General features: G+C 61.8%; 1 protein-coding gene across 3 annotated transcripts in view; it reads right to left on the reverse strand.

The window, feature by feature from the left end:
• NAV1 (neuron navigator 1) overlaps positions 1-12,135 on the reverse strand; it is a 55,859-nt gene extending 43,724 nt beyond the window's left edge. For all 3 annotated transcript variants that reach the window (XM_086627474.1, XM_086627473.1, XM_086627472.1), the window contains exon 1: positions 11,604-12,135. In XM_086627474.1, the coding sequence (XP_086483600.1) occupies positions 11,604-11,991 (388 nt within the window). In that variant the 5' untranslated portion in view covers positions 11,992-12,135. The remainder of the gene's footprint in view (positions 1-11,603) is intronic.
• Between the last annotated feature and the right edge of the window lie 4,676 nt (positions 12,136-16,811).

The following is a 16,811-nucleotide window of genomic DNA, read 5'->3' on the forward strand; positions in this document are numbered from 1 at the left end:
AACCCAGTGCCGGAGCACGTCCAGCCACAGGGCAGCTCCAAACTGGATGCTGGCTGATGGGATGCATGTCCCAGTTGCGACACTGATTTGGGGAAGGACTGGGACGTGCTCAGACATCGTTACTCGGGTCACTCCTTACACCGGTGTGCCATGCCTAGCTGCCACGGACACCGAAAGTCCCCTGGGGCAGGGACATCCTGTGTCCCTGAGCATCCCCGCAGTGTCAGGGGTCACCGCTCCCACTGCGGGCAGATCCTTCGCCAGAGCTTCCCCGCTCCAACGCGCATTTTAAGGACAGCTGCTGCCCTCTCCACACAGGGCACGTGTAATGCCCGCTTAGGAGCGAGAACGCTCCGCAAGGGGATGAAAAGCCACATGGAAATGGAAGATCATTACTATGATCTCCTTGGAAACATCCCATTGGAGCAAGTTTCTCTTCCTCCTCCTTCTCTCTCTCTCCATGCGCACGAATCCTGGCACCCCGTGCGTGCGTCGCTTGGCGTTGCCTCAGCACTATGGGTCCAAAATGCAGGCATCTGATTTCTAAAGCCATTGTCTAGGATGTGCTATTGAGCTGCAAAACATGGATGGGTTTGGGATGGAAAACAGGCATCTCTTGCAATACAAAAAGAAGCTGGCAACCCAGATTTGGTTTGTCTGTGAAGCTATAGAGAATCTCAACCAAACAAAACTTGCTTTATTCCCACAAAGGGAACGAGAATCTTAGCAACAAAACAAATCAGCACCTCTGCCCCCGGAACGCAACGATGAGCAAACCGAGAGCGGAGCAAAGGGAGCACGGCCTCGGCCCGCTGGTCACCGCTGCGCACCGAGCAGCTGGTCTGGGGAAGCAGCACGGCAGCGGCGTACGCGTTAACACGCTCCGCTTGGGAACGTGAGGCTGGAAAAGCTGCTTTGCAAATTCACTTTTGAATCGGAGCTCTGGGTTTCTCTCCTCCTCACGTGCCGTTACATTTCGCAAGTACTCGCGCAGCCGCTCAAGGCAGGGAGATTTGCAGGAACCCCAAGAGTATCACCAGTTTTAGCACAATGACTATTTGCCGAGGAAATCACCCTGGAAAATTTATGACTTGCCATTCGCTTTCAAAAGTAAGCAGGGCTGGCAAGCATGGAGCAGTGCAAACAGCAGCTGAGCCGAGATCTAATCCTGCCTCCGGGTTACCGCACCTTCCCCACGACTAATAAACTGTCTGACGGGAGACAGCTCCCACCACGGCAACGCTGTCACGCAGACTCTGCTTGCGGAGAGTTTCCCGAGCAGCTTTAAAATCCGAACCTCCAGGCCCCGCTCCGCACAGCCCCGAAAGCATCTCGCAGGCTCCAGGAAGAGATTCCCTCGCTCATCCCCCACACTGCTTTATGAGCGGGGCCGCTCCCCTCCTCTCGCAGGAACCGGCCACATGTTCTCCATCTGGGAGCAGATGCCCATGAACCAATAAGCTCAACTTGGAAAAGTAACTGAAAATAGCACAAAATTTTTAAGTGCTCTCCAGACTGCAGCCGGATGATGGATATTAGTGCTCCAGCAGCACCGGGACGCTGTTTGGCACCGCGCAGCAAACGCACAACTACAAGGGTTCAGGGAAATGAAATGAGATGGCTGAAGGTGCTGCTGCCTGAGCATCTGCCCTCTTCCAGATGTTCTTGCCTGTAAGGAAGGAGGGTCTTGGTCTACTGGTGAATCAGTCCCCAAACTGCTGCTGTGCTCAGCCTGAAGGACATCAGCTCCGTACCTCCTGCATCCCTGAAACCGCTGGGGAACATTCTGGTCTCCACGGTAAATCTGAACAGCCGCAGGGCTGCTGCAGCTGTCAGGCTGTAACGGCTCCCTTGCAGCTGTGCCAGCTGGGGATGGCGGCACGACGGGCCGTGCCTCGTGCTCCAACACAGGGCAGAGTCCTGGGGAGAAAGGCCGAGACACGGCGTAGGGCAGGAAGCCTCTCTGTGCCGTGACAGCTGTGCCTGTGGCACCGCCGGCGCAGGACGCAGGAGCAGAGGGTGTGGGGGTTGTTCTGGGTGCTGCTGTTCCCCGCGGGGTCAGGGTGCAGCCAACCTTCAGGTGCATTTAACCACCCGACAGCAGGAGACAGGAGGTCCAGACAGTGACACATCCAGCCTCAAATCAACCCGGGATGAGCCACCAAAATGGAATTTGCCAGAAGACAACGCGCTGATGATCTGTCAGCCCCCAGCTACGAACAGCCCAAGGCACAGAAGACTCAGGTCTGCGGCTGGGAGTCAGGCAAATGCCGGTGCTTCCCCTTGGCCAGCACATTCCGCAGGCCCAGCAAGATTTTAAGCCCACACTACGTCTCTGTGCATGTTATCTGGGAGAGAAACCACCACAACCAGGAGCATAAGCTTAGTCAGGGGAGATTCAGGTTGGATGTTAGGAAGTATTTCTTCTCTGAAAGGGTTGTCAGCCACTGGAATAGGCTGCCCAGGGAGGTGGTTGAGTCCCCATCCCTGGATGTGTTTAAGAATAGGGTGGATGTTCTACTTGAGGATATGGTTTAATGGGGATTAGGGATGGTTGGACTCGATGATCTCTAAGGTCTTTTCCAACCTAGAAATCTGAATCTATGAATCTATGAATCAAATGGGACTCTTGCACAGTGGCCCCTCTGCTCCCAGGACCCCTCGTCGCTGTCCATCCCAACACGTGGACTGTCCAGGGCGACTCCAATTCCCTGGAAGGGTTTTTGTTATGTTTTTAAATGAACCTGAGGTCTGTGGGAGGCACTGGAGTGCAGGGCAGCCATTGCCCACCGTGCCCTGTGGTAGCTGGAGCAGCACCAGAGAAAAGCCCACGGGCTGCCCCCACTGACTCCCCACCGCTGCTACCCTTCGGCACCATCATCTTCCTCAGCCCAGCGGGACAGGAAAGCAACACACTGAGCACCAGCAGAGCACGACTCATTTCACTCCCACCTTTCGGTCTGCAGCCACACCAAGCCCAGCAGAGCCCAGCTGCAGCATAAGGCCAACAGCTTGGGAACCAGCACACGCCTCTTCGGACTCACAGCAGCAACACTTCCAGGACACTGTCCGTCTGTCTGTCTTCCCTGCTGGGATGGGGAGGAAACTGAAGTTCATTATTTCCCTTGCTTTTGCTCTGCACATTGGGAGTTTGGAGCTATATCGTCATCACTCTCCTAGTGCAGTGAAAGCCTGGAGGCTAAAGGCGAGGTGGCTGCAAAAGGCCACAGCTGGGTGGCCGTGGGTCCTGCGCTCGTGGTGGCCGCAGTATGCGCGGTCCCACCTTGGTCCTGCCCTGGCAGAGCTGGACAGTCCCAGGTCCCAGTCACAATCTGTCAAATGCCTTCCTGCCTGGTTTTAACACAGGGGGGACTCAGTTGTCCCCACTGCTGCAAAGCAGCGCTCCCACCTCAGAGCCTGCCGAAAAGCCCAGTTTGATCATGACACTGTACTCGCCCCACCAAAGCTGCCTCTGGCCTCTGAGCCACCGAAGCTGGGAGAAGCCTCGGGACGCGGGAGCGGGCACCTGCGAGGCTGACAGCGCGTCCCCCGCGGCACCACGCCAGGAACCGGCTGGGGAGGGACGCGCTCGCCCCATTGAACGGCCGCGGCGTGTTTTCTGCCAGCCCAGCTCTACCCACGCCACCGCAATCGATGCGCATTAGCCACTATCTCTTCTCCCACTTGTTTGCATCAGCTTGGAAACATAATGCCAAGTCAGAGATAAAGCGACCTGGAAACACCCCGACAGTGTCTAACGCTTCCAGCCGGAGGGGTTCATTAAAGAAATGAGTTTCAACATCGCAGGTTCCAGCCCGAACAGCAGGTTCCTTTGCCTCGCTCCCCTTCCTGCCAGCACCCACATCTCCCCACACGCCGGGCTACGAAAGAGAAGGGCTGCTCTGCACAGGGTGGGTTTTATGGCACCCAAACTGCGCCCACATGTGAAGGGGTCCCCACCATGCTCCCCGCAGAAGGCTGATGGCATCCTGCTGAGGACGGAGCCACGCAGCCATGCCACGACAAATCAGCTGGCCCCCACCAGGCTAGACAAAACGCCGGGGTAAACTCCTTTTTGTGCCGATGCGGGCTGGCACAGGGCCAAAACGTACCCTACGCTGCCATGCGGGAAGCCTGAGAGGATGCTGCTGCGCATGGGCAACGGACATGTGATTTCGAGGAGTGTCTCATCGGTGAGTTATTCTCAGCCCACGGCTACGCTGAAAGCTCACACGGCTATAAATAGCCAGCGACGGAGCCGTACCTGAGTCGCAGCTTCAAACGTGCTTCACGGCTGCTCGCCAAACCTGGAGAGCCAGGCTGCTGAGCGCAGGGGCTGGGACAGTGCCCGCACTGGGGACATTTCGTTCCCACTGAAAAAGGACAGAGGTGTAAACTTCACAAAAGCTCGGCTTTAGCCAGCCTGGGCTCCCAGCAGAGCCAGTAAGGACTGGGTTTGGGTTTGGCCAAGACCATGCCCTTCGTAAGGGCACTATGGAAGACGCTTGTCTGGTTGCGGGGTCTCGTCACCAGCTTTGTCACACCTGGTGACAAAACGTGCAGAGGTGGGACACAGAGCAACCCCAGATCTCAACCACGCAGGCTGGTGCCCATCGGAGCTGGCACTAGAAATGAAAGCAGTTCAGCCTTTCCCTGGTGCTAAAGGCGTGGTGCTGCACTTCTGCCATGCTGCAGTTACAGCATTTCCCCCTCCAGTTCACACACCACAGGCTTCAGCACCGACAGCATGGCTCTTTCCATTTTCCTGGGTCACATGAGAACGACCACAACCTCCAGCAGCTTCACCGAGCTGCAGAGGACCTCAGCCATGAGCCATCCTTCCAGCTCACCGAACAGGAGAGGTTCCCATCCCACAGCCGAACCCAGCCGACCGGCTGGTGAGCCAACGGAGCTGGCACAGAGCCCAGCCCTCCCGCTGTGTCACCTGTGGCTGCAAGTCAGGCTCACAACCTGCCGAGGAAACTACGGCTTTGTGAGCCCGGCACAAAACCCTCGAGCCCAGTTCTCGACTGAAAATCACCTCCCGGCTCCCCTGTGGAAGGTCCCTCCTGGCCAGCTCACCATCCCCTCCTTACCCGCGCTGCCACCGGCTGAGATCCAGCCTGGGGGAAACGCGAGGACAGAGCAGCCCTGCCTTTACACCTTCAGAAACTAATTCCTGGATTTGCTGTAAACTCCTTCCGTAATTTCAGGGGATGCTTCAGGCCAGACCCTTGCAGGTACATTGGCCATGGGAGGGCTGCAAAGCATTCACCTCTGGACAAGCAGGAGGGTTCTAGGACAGAGGTAACAAGGCCAACACGACACCGAAGAAGGACGTGGAGTAAGTAAAGCATCACCGATGCCGACACCAGGCAGCCATGGGAATCCCGCGCTCCCTGCAGCACCAGTGCGCTCGCACGTTCCCGAAGGTGGAGACAAGTGTCCCTGCTGGAGGACATGCCTGCGTTTCGCCAGGGGCACGTGCCTGCCCGTGGTCGGCCCATGTGGCACCTCTGGGGAGCTCACACGTCGCGCTGGGGCCACAAGGCTCTTGAGCCACCTGCCTGCTGCAAGGCTGCTCCCAGGAGCGAGGAAAACTCCTGCCCAGCCACACTGTACTGGTGCTAAGCTCCCCTATGTGGATTCCAGCAGCTCGTTCCAGCGGGAGATGAATCTCAGCCCTTCTCCTGAATTAATAAAAAATACATTACCGCTTCAATTGGACAAGACAAATAACAGCATAAGGAAAGAAAGAAATGCTGGAGCGAAACAAAACGTGGAAGAAACGGATCAGAGGCAAGACGAGCAGATCAGCGGGTGTGCTGGGCACTGCTCTTCAGTGTCACACCCGCCTTGACACAGGCACATCTCCATTTGCACAGCTTCTAATCTCAGCCCTGCAATGCAGCATCCCCTGCCTTCCCAGCTCCCCTCCGCGCTCGGCTCCTCGGCTCCGAGCTGCAATGCAGCAGCGTGGGAAAGCCCCGCTCCCCCCTTCGCCCCGCGCCCCCTTCGCCCCGCGCCCCTCCGGCCCACCGCGAGGCAATGCCAACCCTCCCTGGCCGGGCTCCTCGCCTCGCACGTACTCTGCCTTCCCGAGCTCACCGCTTCGCAGCCGGAGAACCGGCAACCCCTCCCCTCGCTCCCCGGGGGAGCTGCTTCATGTGCCGGGAGGAGGACGTGACTTTGCAGGGTAGGGGATACAGCAGAATCGCACCGTAGCTCATCTCCCACGCCCTGCGTCCCCGCAGCGCCATACGGGACACTCTCAGGGTGCCAAGCCTGGAGAGGATGAGGACTGAGCCACCCCAGGAGGGCAGAGCCACCCCCGCTCCACCCAGCAAGCGGATCCAGACCCAGCAGCTTCACCAGACCCAGGTACCACAGATGCCACCAGTACCAGAAACGCCACACACATGCACAGCCCCAGGACATTGCTGCCACTGCGCACGCAGGGCATCAAATGCCACGCATGCGGTGGCACAAAGGATGCTCTGGACCGGACAAGTGACCAACTCAGAGGACATGGCGTTGGGTCTGCCCGACACTGCAGAGCCAGGCGAGCTGCGTGGGCTGACCCTGGAATGGCAGAAAACCACCTGGTCTCCCCCCGGGCAGGACCACGGCTGAGCCAGGCAAGCCGGGAGGCACACGCTGGCCACGGCAGACGGGCTGGCACTGGAGGCTGGCGTCACTCACAGGTTACACACCTCAGAGGGTGCACGCTCTGGCTCTGCACTGAGCCGGAACGAATCCTCCCCTGTGCAGTGGGCACAAGCATCAGCCAAGCACTGTCCTCGGATGCTCGAGTGAAAGCGGGCAGGGAGGACCAGGGAAATTGCTGACTGGCACCATGAGAAGCTGCACAGGAAGGCAATGAGCTGGTAACCTAAATGGACACAACAGGGCAATGGCAGAGTGAACTCATGCTGGGGAAGGGCTGTGGGCACAGAGACACGTGCCACAGCATGAGAAGCCAAAGATGCAAAGCTGGGGACAAGGGGTATCAGTGTCCAGGAGGACGCAGGAGTCCAGCTCCGTGGCCAGAAGGAAATAAACCCCCACCCTGATGAGCTCGTTGCACAGACACCATCACACAGAGGCCTTAAGAGAGGAATAACGTTAGCGTGACAGTGATATCGGGACAGCTGCAGCGCTTTACGAGGCAATAACCCGCTCCCATCACCGTGAAGAGCTACTTGGTCTCTGACCTCTTCACGTCTCCTGCCATGGAGCCTGGCTATCGCTGGCAGCACTGACACGGCCTGTTAGTGCTTCATTAAACAGCCAGGAATGCCATGGGGCAGAGGGAGGGACACCGTGGGGCAGAGGTGCTCCTTTTAATCCCATAGCATGTGCCTGGCCAGCAAGGATGGTCACCACCCCTCCTTGGGAAGGGATTCCTTGGTGAGAGCATCTCTAATGGAGCCAGGAACGTGCTCACATGGGACATGTCAGACACCAACCAAGTGTCTTTCCTGCGCTGTGGTTTCTTTTTTAAACCGACCACAATCAGATGCAAAATAAGCTCCTGCCCTTCAAGGAGCCCATCTGCCCGTACCAGCCCCTTGGCTCTCCTCCCCACCACCGACGGGCTGCTGGCATAGCCGGGGTCTGTCCTGCCTGCGTGTCGGCACCGCGGAGGTACCAGGTCTCCGTGGGCACCTGCTGCCCAGCAAGGATATCCCCGCTGGGCCACCCAGGGAAGGATGGCATCGCCCACCTGCCACCAGCCAAGGGCTGCAGGACTACGACGGGTTACAGCTGCACCTGCAGAGTTTGGCAGGGCTGCAGAGACTCCTGCAGCGAGCATTTCGGGGAACACCGTCTCCCCCGGGATCAGATGTGTGCTCGCCTGGGCTCTGGCCCTGCAATTCCAGCCGTGAATTCACAGAAGTGAATTAGCAGCCACTGAAAAGGCACCATGTACAGCACGAGATGGCCAAGGAAATGGCAGCAGAAAGTAACTGCAGGATCCTGGAGGTGCTCCAGGGACCTCTAGGTAAGTGCAGCAATCACGCTGGGCACCGCACCCCAGCGCTAACGAACTCGCACGCAGCCCGCGTGCGCCTCTACACCTGCCCGTGCGTGTGCGCCGCACGCAGAGACGGGCACGGCGAGCTCTGCACGGCGAGCTCTGCCACCACGCTGGCCACGCACCCTCCGTACCCTTCATCCTGCGGCCGGGCGCTGGTGTAATGAGCAGCCCCAGCTGCCAGCCAGCTTTGATGAGAAGCCTCAGTCTTTGGTTTAAGTGAAATGTATAATTTGGATGATGGAAATAGCCTCTACAAAGTACATGTGGTTGCTGCGCCCCAGTGACCTCTCCCATCTTGTGCGGGCTGCTCAGCTTCAAACGTGGTCACATCTCCAGCAGCTCTACAAAGGCTTCGGTGCCATCAAACAGATGACACAGCGGCAGCAACAGAATGAGAGGTAACATTTGGCCACTAATAAATAAACTGTATTTTTGGCCAGAAGAGGCTTAGGAGTGCTCCTGGCAGGAGGAGCACGAGGTGGAGATGAGAACTCGGGTGTGGAGACCAAAGACGCAGAAGGTCTCTGCAAGCCATCACGTCTGGTGGAGCAAGGAACTTGGGGCAGGCAGAGGCAGCACAGGCTTCTCAACACAGGTCAACAGTTCAAGGACAACAAGGTCTGCAGAGCCTGAAAGTCCCTGCAACTCCAACCTCTTCCTTCCCAGCACAAACCAAGCTTTCAGGTCTTCTCGTGCCACTCTGGATAGGGTGTCCTCCGGCAAACTTGGCCAAACAGCTCAGGCTGGTGTTTCTCTTGCCAAAGGGATCCACGAAAACAGCAGAGAAACCTTCCCTCCCTACCAAGCACCTCCCGTAGCAACCAGGAGAAAGACCCTCTCCTGGCCCTACTCACCAGCCCTAGCGGGGCATGAAGCCCACTCTTCTGAGCAAGTGGGATCCTGTCCCTTCTGGGTCTGTCCCCACCACAGGAACAACCTCTCCCTTAAGAAGCCAGGTTATGGACGGTACCATCACTCCTGGAGAAGGTTTCATCCGGCTGGATCGCACCAGACAACAAGCAAAGGGGTCAGGACCAGAAGCCCAGCGCATGTCCAGGCTCACGCGTCCCCAGCCGTGGCTCTGCCAATGGCACACATGAAGCGATGGAGCAGCCACCACCACTGTCACACTGCTCCCTCCTCTGCACATCCCCAAGCTCCTGTGAGCATCCCCACCACATGGGCCATCAAGGACATGCCAGGTCATGGTTGGCTTGGTTAAGCAGGTATGATTCAACAGCACAACTCCCATGAACATGAGAAGTACATCCCCACAGAAGGAAAGCGATGTTTCAGCAGGGTTAAGCTCCTGCCCTGTCCACCCCAGGTGCTGTCCCCACCCAGCAATGGACAGCCAGCCCTCAGTCCCCACCGCAGGAAGCCCAGCAGTCCATACATCTTGGAAAATTATCTATTCCAGCAAATACACAGAGCAGGGGAGTTCACAGGACAGATTCAACAGAGTTTGGCCCTCATGGGCCAGCTGACCGAGCCTTCAGATGGTAAGTGCAGTCCAGAGGGACGCTCAACACTTCCCAAGGTCAAGGTCAGCCCTGTGGCCCTGAAGCAGGCCCTGATGCGGGCAGAGGCTGGGCAACCACCCCAGAAACCAAAGGAGGTGTTGGCGGCACTTCCAAAACTCTTGGTCTTCCTCAGTGTGCGCACAAGTCCCTGTCCTGCAGGTAGGACCTGTGGTACTCCAGCAACTGCCACAAACCAGGAGTCACCCCCACGTGGGCCAGCCCTGCACCTTCAAGGAAACTGCAAGAACTTCCCTTGGGGTTGCTGAGGAAACCCCCATCTAAGAACAGAGCATCATGGGGACACTGGGATCCCCCCAGGCATGCCAACACCAGTGGGTGGAGATCTGTTAGTCTCATAGGTGACAAACCCTCCAGGAACCCTGCCCTGCTCCCATGGCATCTGGTGTTACCCTAGCACTGGGGCTGAGGACAGATGCCCATGAGCCCAGCTGTGGGACCACCAGGGCAGTCTGAGCCCCCACAGCCCCTGCTGCGAGGCCAACCTCACACCTCCAGCCTGCTCATCCTCACAATCTGCCTGCCCACGCCTTGAGCTCACTCTGTGGCTTTCCATGAGCTGATTCCACAGCCCCAGCGAGTCCCGGGATCCTCCAGCAGCTGGGGCAGACCCTTGCCAGGGAGAGGATCGGGCAGGGCGCACATCACCGCTGCTGCTCCCGTGGCTGTGTACGACCAGGGGGCCGAGGGCGACGGTCTGGGAGGCTCCATGCCTGTGTGCCAGCACGCACCGGTGCCCGCTGTGCCAGAGGCCTGCACTGGAGCAGGGGCTGGGACACTCCAAAGGCTCCTGGAGCAACAGAGCGTGCAGCAGGGAACTGGAGCCAGCAAGCACGGCTTTACGGGCGCCTGCACGTACTCCAGCTCACTCCACCTCTCCAAATGTCCCCCACGCCCCCAGCCAGGGCGAATCTCTCCCCCTTCTCCCCATGGAGAGAAATGCAGCTCGGAGAAGGCATCTCGAGCCAGCTCCCTTAGCGCTGGAGAAGCTTCTGGCCCCATAAAACGGAGTCTCGGGCAGGGAACTTGAAGGGACTGGACACACCAGGGCTCCCAGCCCTGCCTGTACCGCTGTCCCCGCTGCCACCAACCACCAGTGTTTTAAACCCAGCTAGCTCGGACACCAGGAGCACCATGACAGCTGTGCAGAGCTCGTTTGCCACCTTCTCACACCAGAGATCTTTGGAGCTGCGAGTCCCCCACGGTCATCGCCCAGCAGAGCCCACAGGTGCTGCTGGTTGGAACGCGGAGGAGAGTGAACTTTAGCGGGAAGCAGAGGGCTCCCGAGGCTGCCGCAGTTTCCTGGAGATCAGCACGGGCCACGAGGGAAACGCCAGGGCTGGGCAGGCCTGTGCCAACAGCCGGTGCCGCGGCCCACGCGTTGGGCAGTGGGTGTCGAGGTCGGAGGCACGGCCGGTGCCCACATTGCTGGGATGAAAACCCACCACGCACACATGGAGCTCTCGACCGCGCGGGCTCAGGGACCAAACCTGCCCGGACAGTGAGATGCAGGCGGCTGTGGGCTGGAACCGGCTCACGCGACCCCTGCGGCAGCATCCTCGGAGGAGCGTCCTCGGAGGGGCCTCCTCAGCCGGAGCCTCACAGCAGCTCTGGATCCGACACCTCCTGCCCAATGCACGGGCAGCGGTGCGGACCCCCCGCGGCACCTCCTGGCGAGAGTGGCCAAGGTCAACCCCCCGGGGCGATGGCGGGGAGCGGCTGCAGCACCTGGCCAGGCACCTCCATCGTTTTTGGCAGAGCAGGGAGACAAGGGGCGACCAAGAAGACGTGGAGAGGAGGATGAGCTGCCATGTCTCCTCCCGAGGAGCTGCAGCCAAGGCGAGAGCAACTGTGTGCCGCCCCCGGGCTGGCCGATGGCGCCTCCTCCCTCAGCATCCCTTCTCCCCGCGCCGGGGACACCGCCACGGCTCCCGCAGGTCCCTCCCGGGGGCGGCGGGACCCCCCGCCACCTCGGGCGGCCGCACTCCTGCCATCTCCCCACCCGCGACGGCCGCACTCACCCAGCATCTGGCTGAAGAGCAGCTGCTCCAGGTCGCCCAGCACCGTCACCACCAGCTCGGGGTCCACCTTCAGGTACGGCTTCTCCTCCGCGCCCGCCGCCACCGCCGGCCCCTTCCCGCCCAGCAGCTCGTCGTCGCATTTGCCGCCGCCGCCGCCCGCCTCCGGGGCCTTGCTGAGGGGCTTCACCTCCGCATAGGGCCCGCGGGGGATGCGGCTGGGCTTACCGGCGGGCGGCGGCTTGGCGGGGCCGGCGGGGCGCGGCGGCAGCAGCGAGTGCTCGGAGCGGGACAGGCTCCGCGACATGGCGGGCGCCTCCCGGCCGCGGGGGCCGCCGCCGCCCCGGCCGCCTCCCCCCGCCGCCGCCCCCGGTGCCGCCGCCTTGGCCATGTCGTCGCTCCAGCGGGGCTCGTAGAGCTGCCGCTTCTTCTCGGCGTCGGTGAGGAAGGCCAGGTTGGTGAGGGACTTCTGCTTGCGCAGGTTGGAGCCGGCCGGCAGCCGCCCCTCCGCGCTGCTCGCCTTGAAGACGCGCAGCTCCGCGCCCCGCGGCCCCGTCGCCGCCGCCGCCGACTTCGCCCGCTTCGGCATCACCGCGCCGCCGTCGGGGCCCCGCCGGTAGCCGCGCTCCTCCTCGCCCAGCTCCACGTCGGGAAGGCTCTTGAGGTTGCTCCCCAGCATCCCCGCGCTGCAACCATTTAACCCGCCGGGCGCTGCTGCTGCGGCGACGGCACCGAGGACACACCGGGCGAGACAGAGAGAGAAGCGCCGTCAGCGCCCGCCCCACCGGCGCGGGGCGGAGCGGGACGGGGAAGAGATTGAGGGGGGTGCGGGTCGGGGGGTGAGCGGCGCGGCCCCACCTCGCTGCTCCGCCGCCGGCGGGACACTGCGAACCAGCGGAATGTCAGGGGCAAACAAAAAGGGCCCGCCCTCCTCCGCGCCCGGCTGGCGCGGGCAGGGGGCGGGGCCCGGCGCGCGCGCCCGCGGCGGGGAGGGCGCGAGCCGCGGGGCGGGGCGAGGCGGGGGCGCGCGCCGGGCCCGGGGCCGTGCAGCGCCGAGCACGGCGGGGCGGGGGAAGCGGCGGCGTGTGGGACCCCGGGGGCGGAGGGACCGTGCGGGACCCGCAGCACCGCCTGGGACCCCGGGGGCAGCGGGGCCGTGCGGGACCGCGGGGCGGGGCGGGCCCCCCGGGGCGAGGGGTGCAGCTGGCAGGCGCGGAGCTGCGCGCACCCCCGTGGGTGCCTCGGGGGCTGCCCCTCGCCTCGGCCACCAGCGCCTGCCCGCTCCATCCCACATCCCACCGTGCCCGGTGCTGGCTGGGAGGTGGGTGAAGCTGGGGGGGAGCCCATGCCCCAGCACCCAGCTACGAAGCAACCCCCCATCCCGCCTGCTTGCGGTCCCCACACCCAGCCCCAGGGGGGCCAAAACTTCCCTGCTTCACCCCAAATGATGCAGGAAGGGCCCAGGGTGGCCCCAGGAGCCCCCCAAGGGACACTGTGGCCCCCAAACCCAGCAGGGCCTCTCCAGTGATCCGGGGGAATTAAGCAGGGGGGAAAAAGAGGGGGAGCGGGATCTGGTTATCATCATTTTTCATTAATTACCCGTCCCTGGGGAGGGGTGAATTAAGTCTATTTGGTGACCTCACGCGGGCTGCCATGGCAACCGCCGGAAAATATTGCATTAGAGCCCATCACTATGCTGCGAGATAAGGAGCCGGGAGGGCCGGGGGCAGTGTGAGCCCCCCCAGGCCACCCCCCCGTACGGCAGCACAGCCACCCCAGGCGATTCGAGGTTCAACCCATGGCAATGCTGAAGAGCCCTGAACTAACCTGGCCTGGATGGGACAGCAAAGGGTGCCCCCCAAAAAAGGGTGTTTTGCACCAAAAGGTGCTGCTGGGCGCAGTGGGTGCACAAGCCACCCTGCTGCACCCCGAAACCGCTCTGTTCCACCCCGCACGGAGCTACGGGGCTGTTGCCGGAGTGTAGGTCCTGCTGCAGGGGGTGAATTTGGGGGTATCATGTCATTTTGAGACTGGTGGGGTGACCCGGGGCCTCCCGATGTCTCCTGTGCCCTCTGGCCAGGCCCCACAGAGCCCTGGAAGATGCCATGGGCCGGGGCGGCCACGGGAGGTGTGGAGCAAGGGAAAGGATCCCGCCCCTTCCCCAGTCCAAACCCTCTCAGCCGATCCCAAAACCTCCCCCGCGGCGAGCGGGGCAGCTGCACTGGGAGCACGCCAGCCCGGCTCGCTCCCCTCCTGCTTTCTCCCAGAAAATCCTCCCACTCGCTTCTGGTTTCGATGTTTCCCAAATCGGGGCTCAGCGTTGAACCCCATTTCCCTCCAGCTGCGCAGTGGCAGTGCTGGGACCCCGCCACAAAGCCGGGCTGTGCCGGGAACCACCGCGGCTCTGACCGACTTCTGTCCCTTTGAATCACCCGGCGAAGCTCCCGGCTCTTATTTTTCCCCTTCCCTGCACATCCCTGGAGCATCCCGCCATCCTCCGCTGCTGCTGCCCTGGCAACCGCCGCCCCAGCATCCCCTCAACAGCCGCCTCCCCCAAAATCTTCCCCCAGAAGCAAACAGTGGAGGGGACTGGCGTGTCCCCAACCTTGCAGCGGGGAGCTTGCTCTCAGGCTCACTGACATCCCAAAAAAGGGGAGCCCCTGCAGTGGGTGCGGGGAGCCAGCGGTGCTGCGGCACCCGCCTCCGCTCTGGATCTCTGCCGGCTTCTTGGAAATGGGTCATTCCTGGAGCTCACTGGGAAGGTGGGAAGAGGAGGGAAAGGAGCCAAGCAGGGCGATGTCCCGGCAGTATCACCCATGCCGGAGCCACAGCAGGGGATGCCAATGTGGCTTCCGTGCCCGAGTGAGGCCACGCCGCTGAGTGTAGTTTTTTTGGCCATGGGGATCACCAGACACGGAAGCTGCAGCCGTGCCATTCCCAGGGGAGTCGGGGCACCTCCTGTGTGGGGGTTCCCTCCCTGCCACCCCATTGACCTCCAGCCCAGGCTCTCGTTTGGGCATGGGGCCACGGGGATGAGCCTCTGCCCCCTGGCACTGTCATGGCAGGCCCCAGGAAGACCCCCCCATCCCCGGCAAACCCCCTTGGACTCACTCAGGCCTCGGGGTTTGGGGTCGGGGTCAGGGCCCTCCGCAGGACCGGGGCAGCCGTCACCCGGGGACGTGGCCCTCTCCTCCTCCTGGTCCTCCTGCAGCCTGGGGGTGGGAGGCGGGGGGGGAGCAGGGGTGCATCAGAGGGTGCATCTGGCTGGGAACCCCCTGGAGATGGGAACGTGATGCCTTGGGCTCTGCCGGGGGGGTCCCAGGGCACCCCATTCCCCACTGAGCCCATCCCCTGCCCCACACTGGCTCCCATGGGTACCCTAGGAACTCCCAGCACCCCAAACCTGGTGGGAACCCTCCTTTTGGGGCAGAACCCCAGACCCAACCCTGCCATTCCCCATGGCCACCCCCACTGTGCCCGTCTGCCTCCCTCCCCTTGTCTCCATGCCCCCTACAGCCCCATGACCCCTCATCCCCAGGGACTCACCGGTACTGGAAGGGTGCCACGGTGGCGGTGACGGGGTGGCTGTGCAGGGGGGCTGAGGAGAAGGTGATGGCCCCTGACCCAAACACAGGACCCCTGCCCTGTGACCCACCATGGGGCTCATCCCCCGTCCCTGCCATGGCCACCCCACTGCCCTTCCCAGGGGATCCCCCCAGCTGCCCCCACCCCTGCCCTGTGCCAAGGGAGCTTGGGAAGCTCAGTGGGTCCCCCCACCCTGCCTGCCCCCCTCCTCCCACTCCCCGCTGCCTCTGGCCACTTCCCAGGGGACACCAGGGATCTCGCTGGGGTCTTCTGTCCCCAGTGGTGAGGGACGCCGGGGCTGCTGTCCCTGCCCTCAGACGGCTCACGGCTGGCGGCTCTGCCAGCGCCTTTGGGCTTGAGGGTCTTGGGGCCAGGGGATGGTGACTTCCCTGGCCGGGAGGATGGAGCCCCGTGGGGGACGGGGGTCCCCGAGGTGCTCGGGGAGGGCACGGCGTGCAGCTTGCTGTGGGCCACAGCACGGGGCACCGGGATGGCGGAGGTGTAGTGGCTGCGGCCGGCAGGGTTGACGTTGGCCGTCCCGTTCATCCTGGCAAGGTGGCTGCCGGCGAGGCTGTGGGGAGAGAGGAGGGTTGAGCAGGGATTGGCACGGTGAGGGGTGGGCATGAGGGAGCACCCACATCCCCTTTGCCACACCAGACCCTGGTCTTGGCCCCCACTGACCATGGGTGCTCAATGTCTCCATCCCGGGAGGCGGCTGCTGCACCCCACACCCCAGGGTGAGGACATACGTGATGTTCTCCCACAGGGATCCACAGGGCAAGAGCACGTGTGACATCCTCCCCCAGGGATGTGCAGCCCCATCCCTATGTTCCCAGGTCCCTATGGCAGTCCCTGTAGAAAAGCTACATGGGCACAAGTGGGGCTTCACCACAGGAAGGATGGGCCCCTTTTGGCCACCCAAAACCTTCTTCTGGTCTCCAAACCTACCTCCTGGTCAATTAAGACCATCTCCCAGCCACCCAAGACCAGCTCCTGGTCACCTAATACCAGCTCCCAGCCACCCAAGACCATCTCCTGATCACCCAGGACCATCCTCCAGTGGCATGAGGACCACCTCTGTCACTCCATTCCTCAAGCCACTACTGGTGTCTGTGCCCCATCTCTGCCCCATCCATCCCCGATGTCCTCCCACGTGGTGCCAACCACCCCATCTTGCCATGTTTCTGCTCTCATCTTGCCCCACGGTGACTCCCTGACACCACCACCCCATCCCACCCAAAGCACCCACGGGAAGGCAGGGCCATCTTTGCCACCACTGGTGACAGGGAAATCAGCATGGTCGCAGTGAGTGGAGCAGCTCATCCCTCCCACAGGCTTTGCCCGGGCAGGCAGAGCAGAGCTCAGCAAGAAAACCAGCCATGGAGCAAAGCTCCATCTCCAACCACCTCCTGCCTGCAGCTCTCTGGGAAAAAAACCTCGAAACTCAAAAACCAAAGATTGTCTCTAGGGGATGGAGCGGTCTCTAGAAAGATGGGGAAATGTGGCTCCACGGGTGCCCATTCCAACCTCTGCCCCCTCACCGCAGTGCAGCCGCAGCGAACCGAAAGGCAAACGGTTGTTGGGTGCCATAAATCTCCCGGGACGCACATTTCCTGTGTCACTCCA

The sequence above is a fragment of the Tauraco erythrolophus genome, chromosome 27 (assembly GCF_009769465.1).
Source record: "Tauraco erythrolophus isolate bTauEry1 chromosome 27, bTauEry1.pri, whole genome shotgun sequence".
NCBI classification, from domain to species: domain Eukaryota; kingdom Metazoa; phylum Chordata; class Aves; order Musophagiformes; family Musophagidae; genus Tauraco; species Tauraco erythrolophus.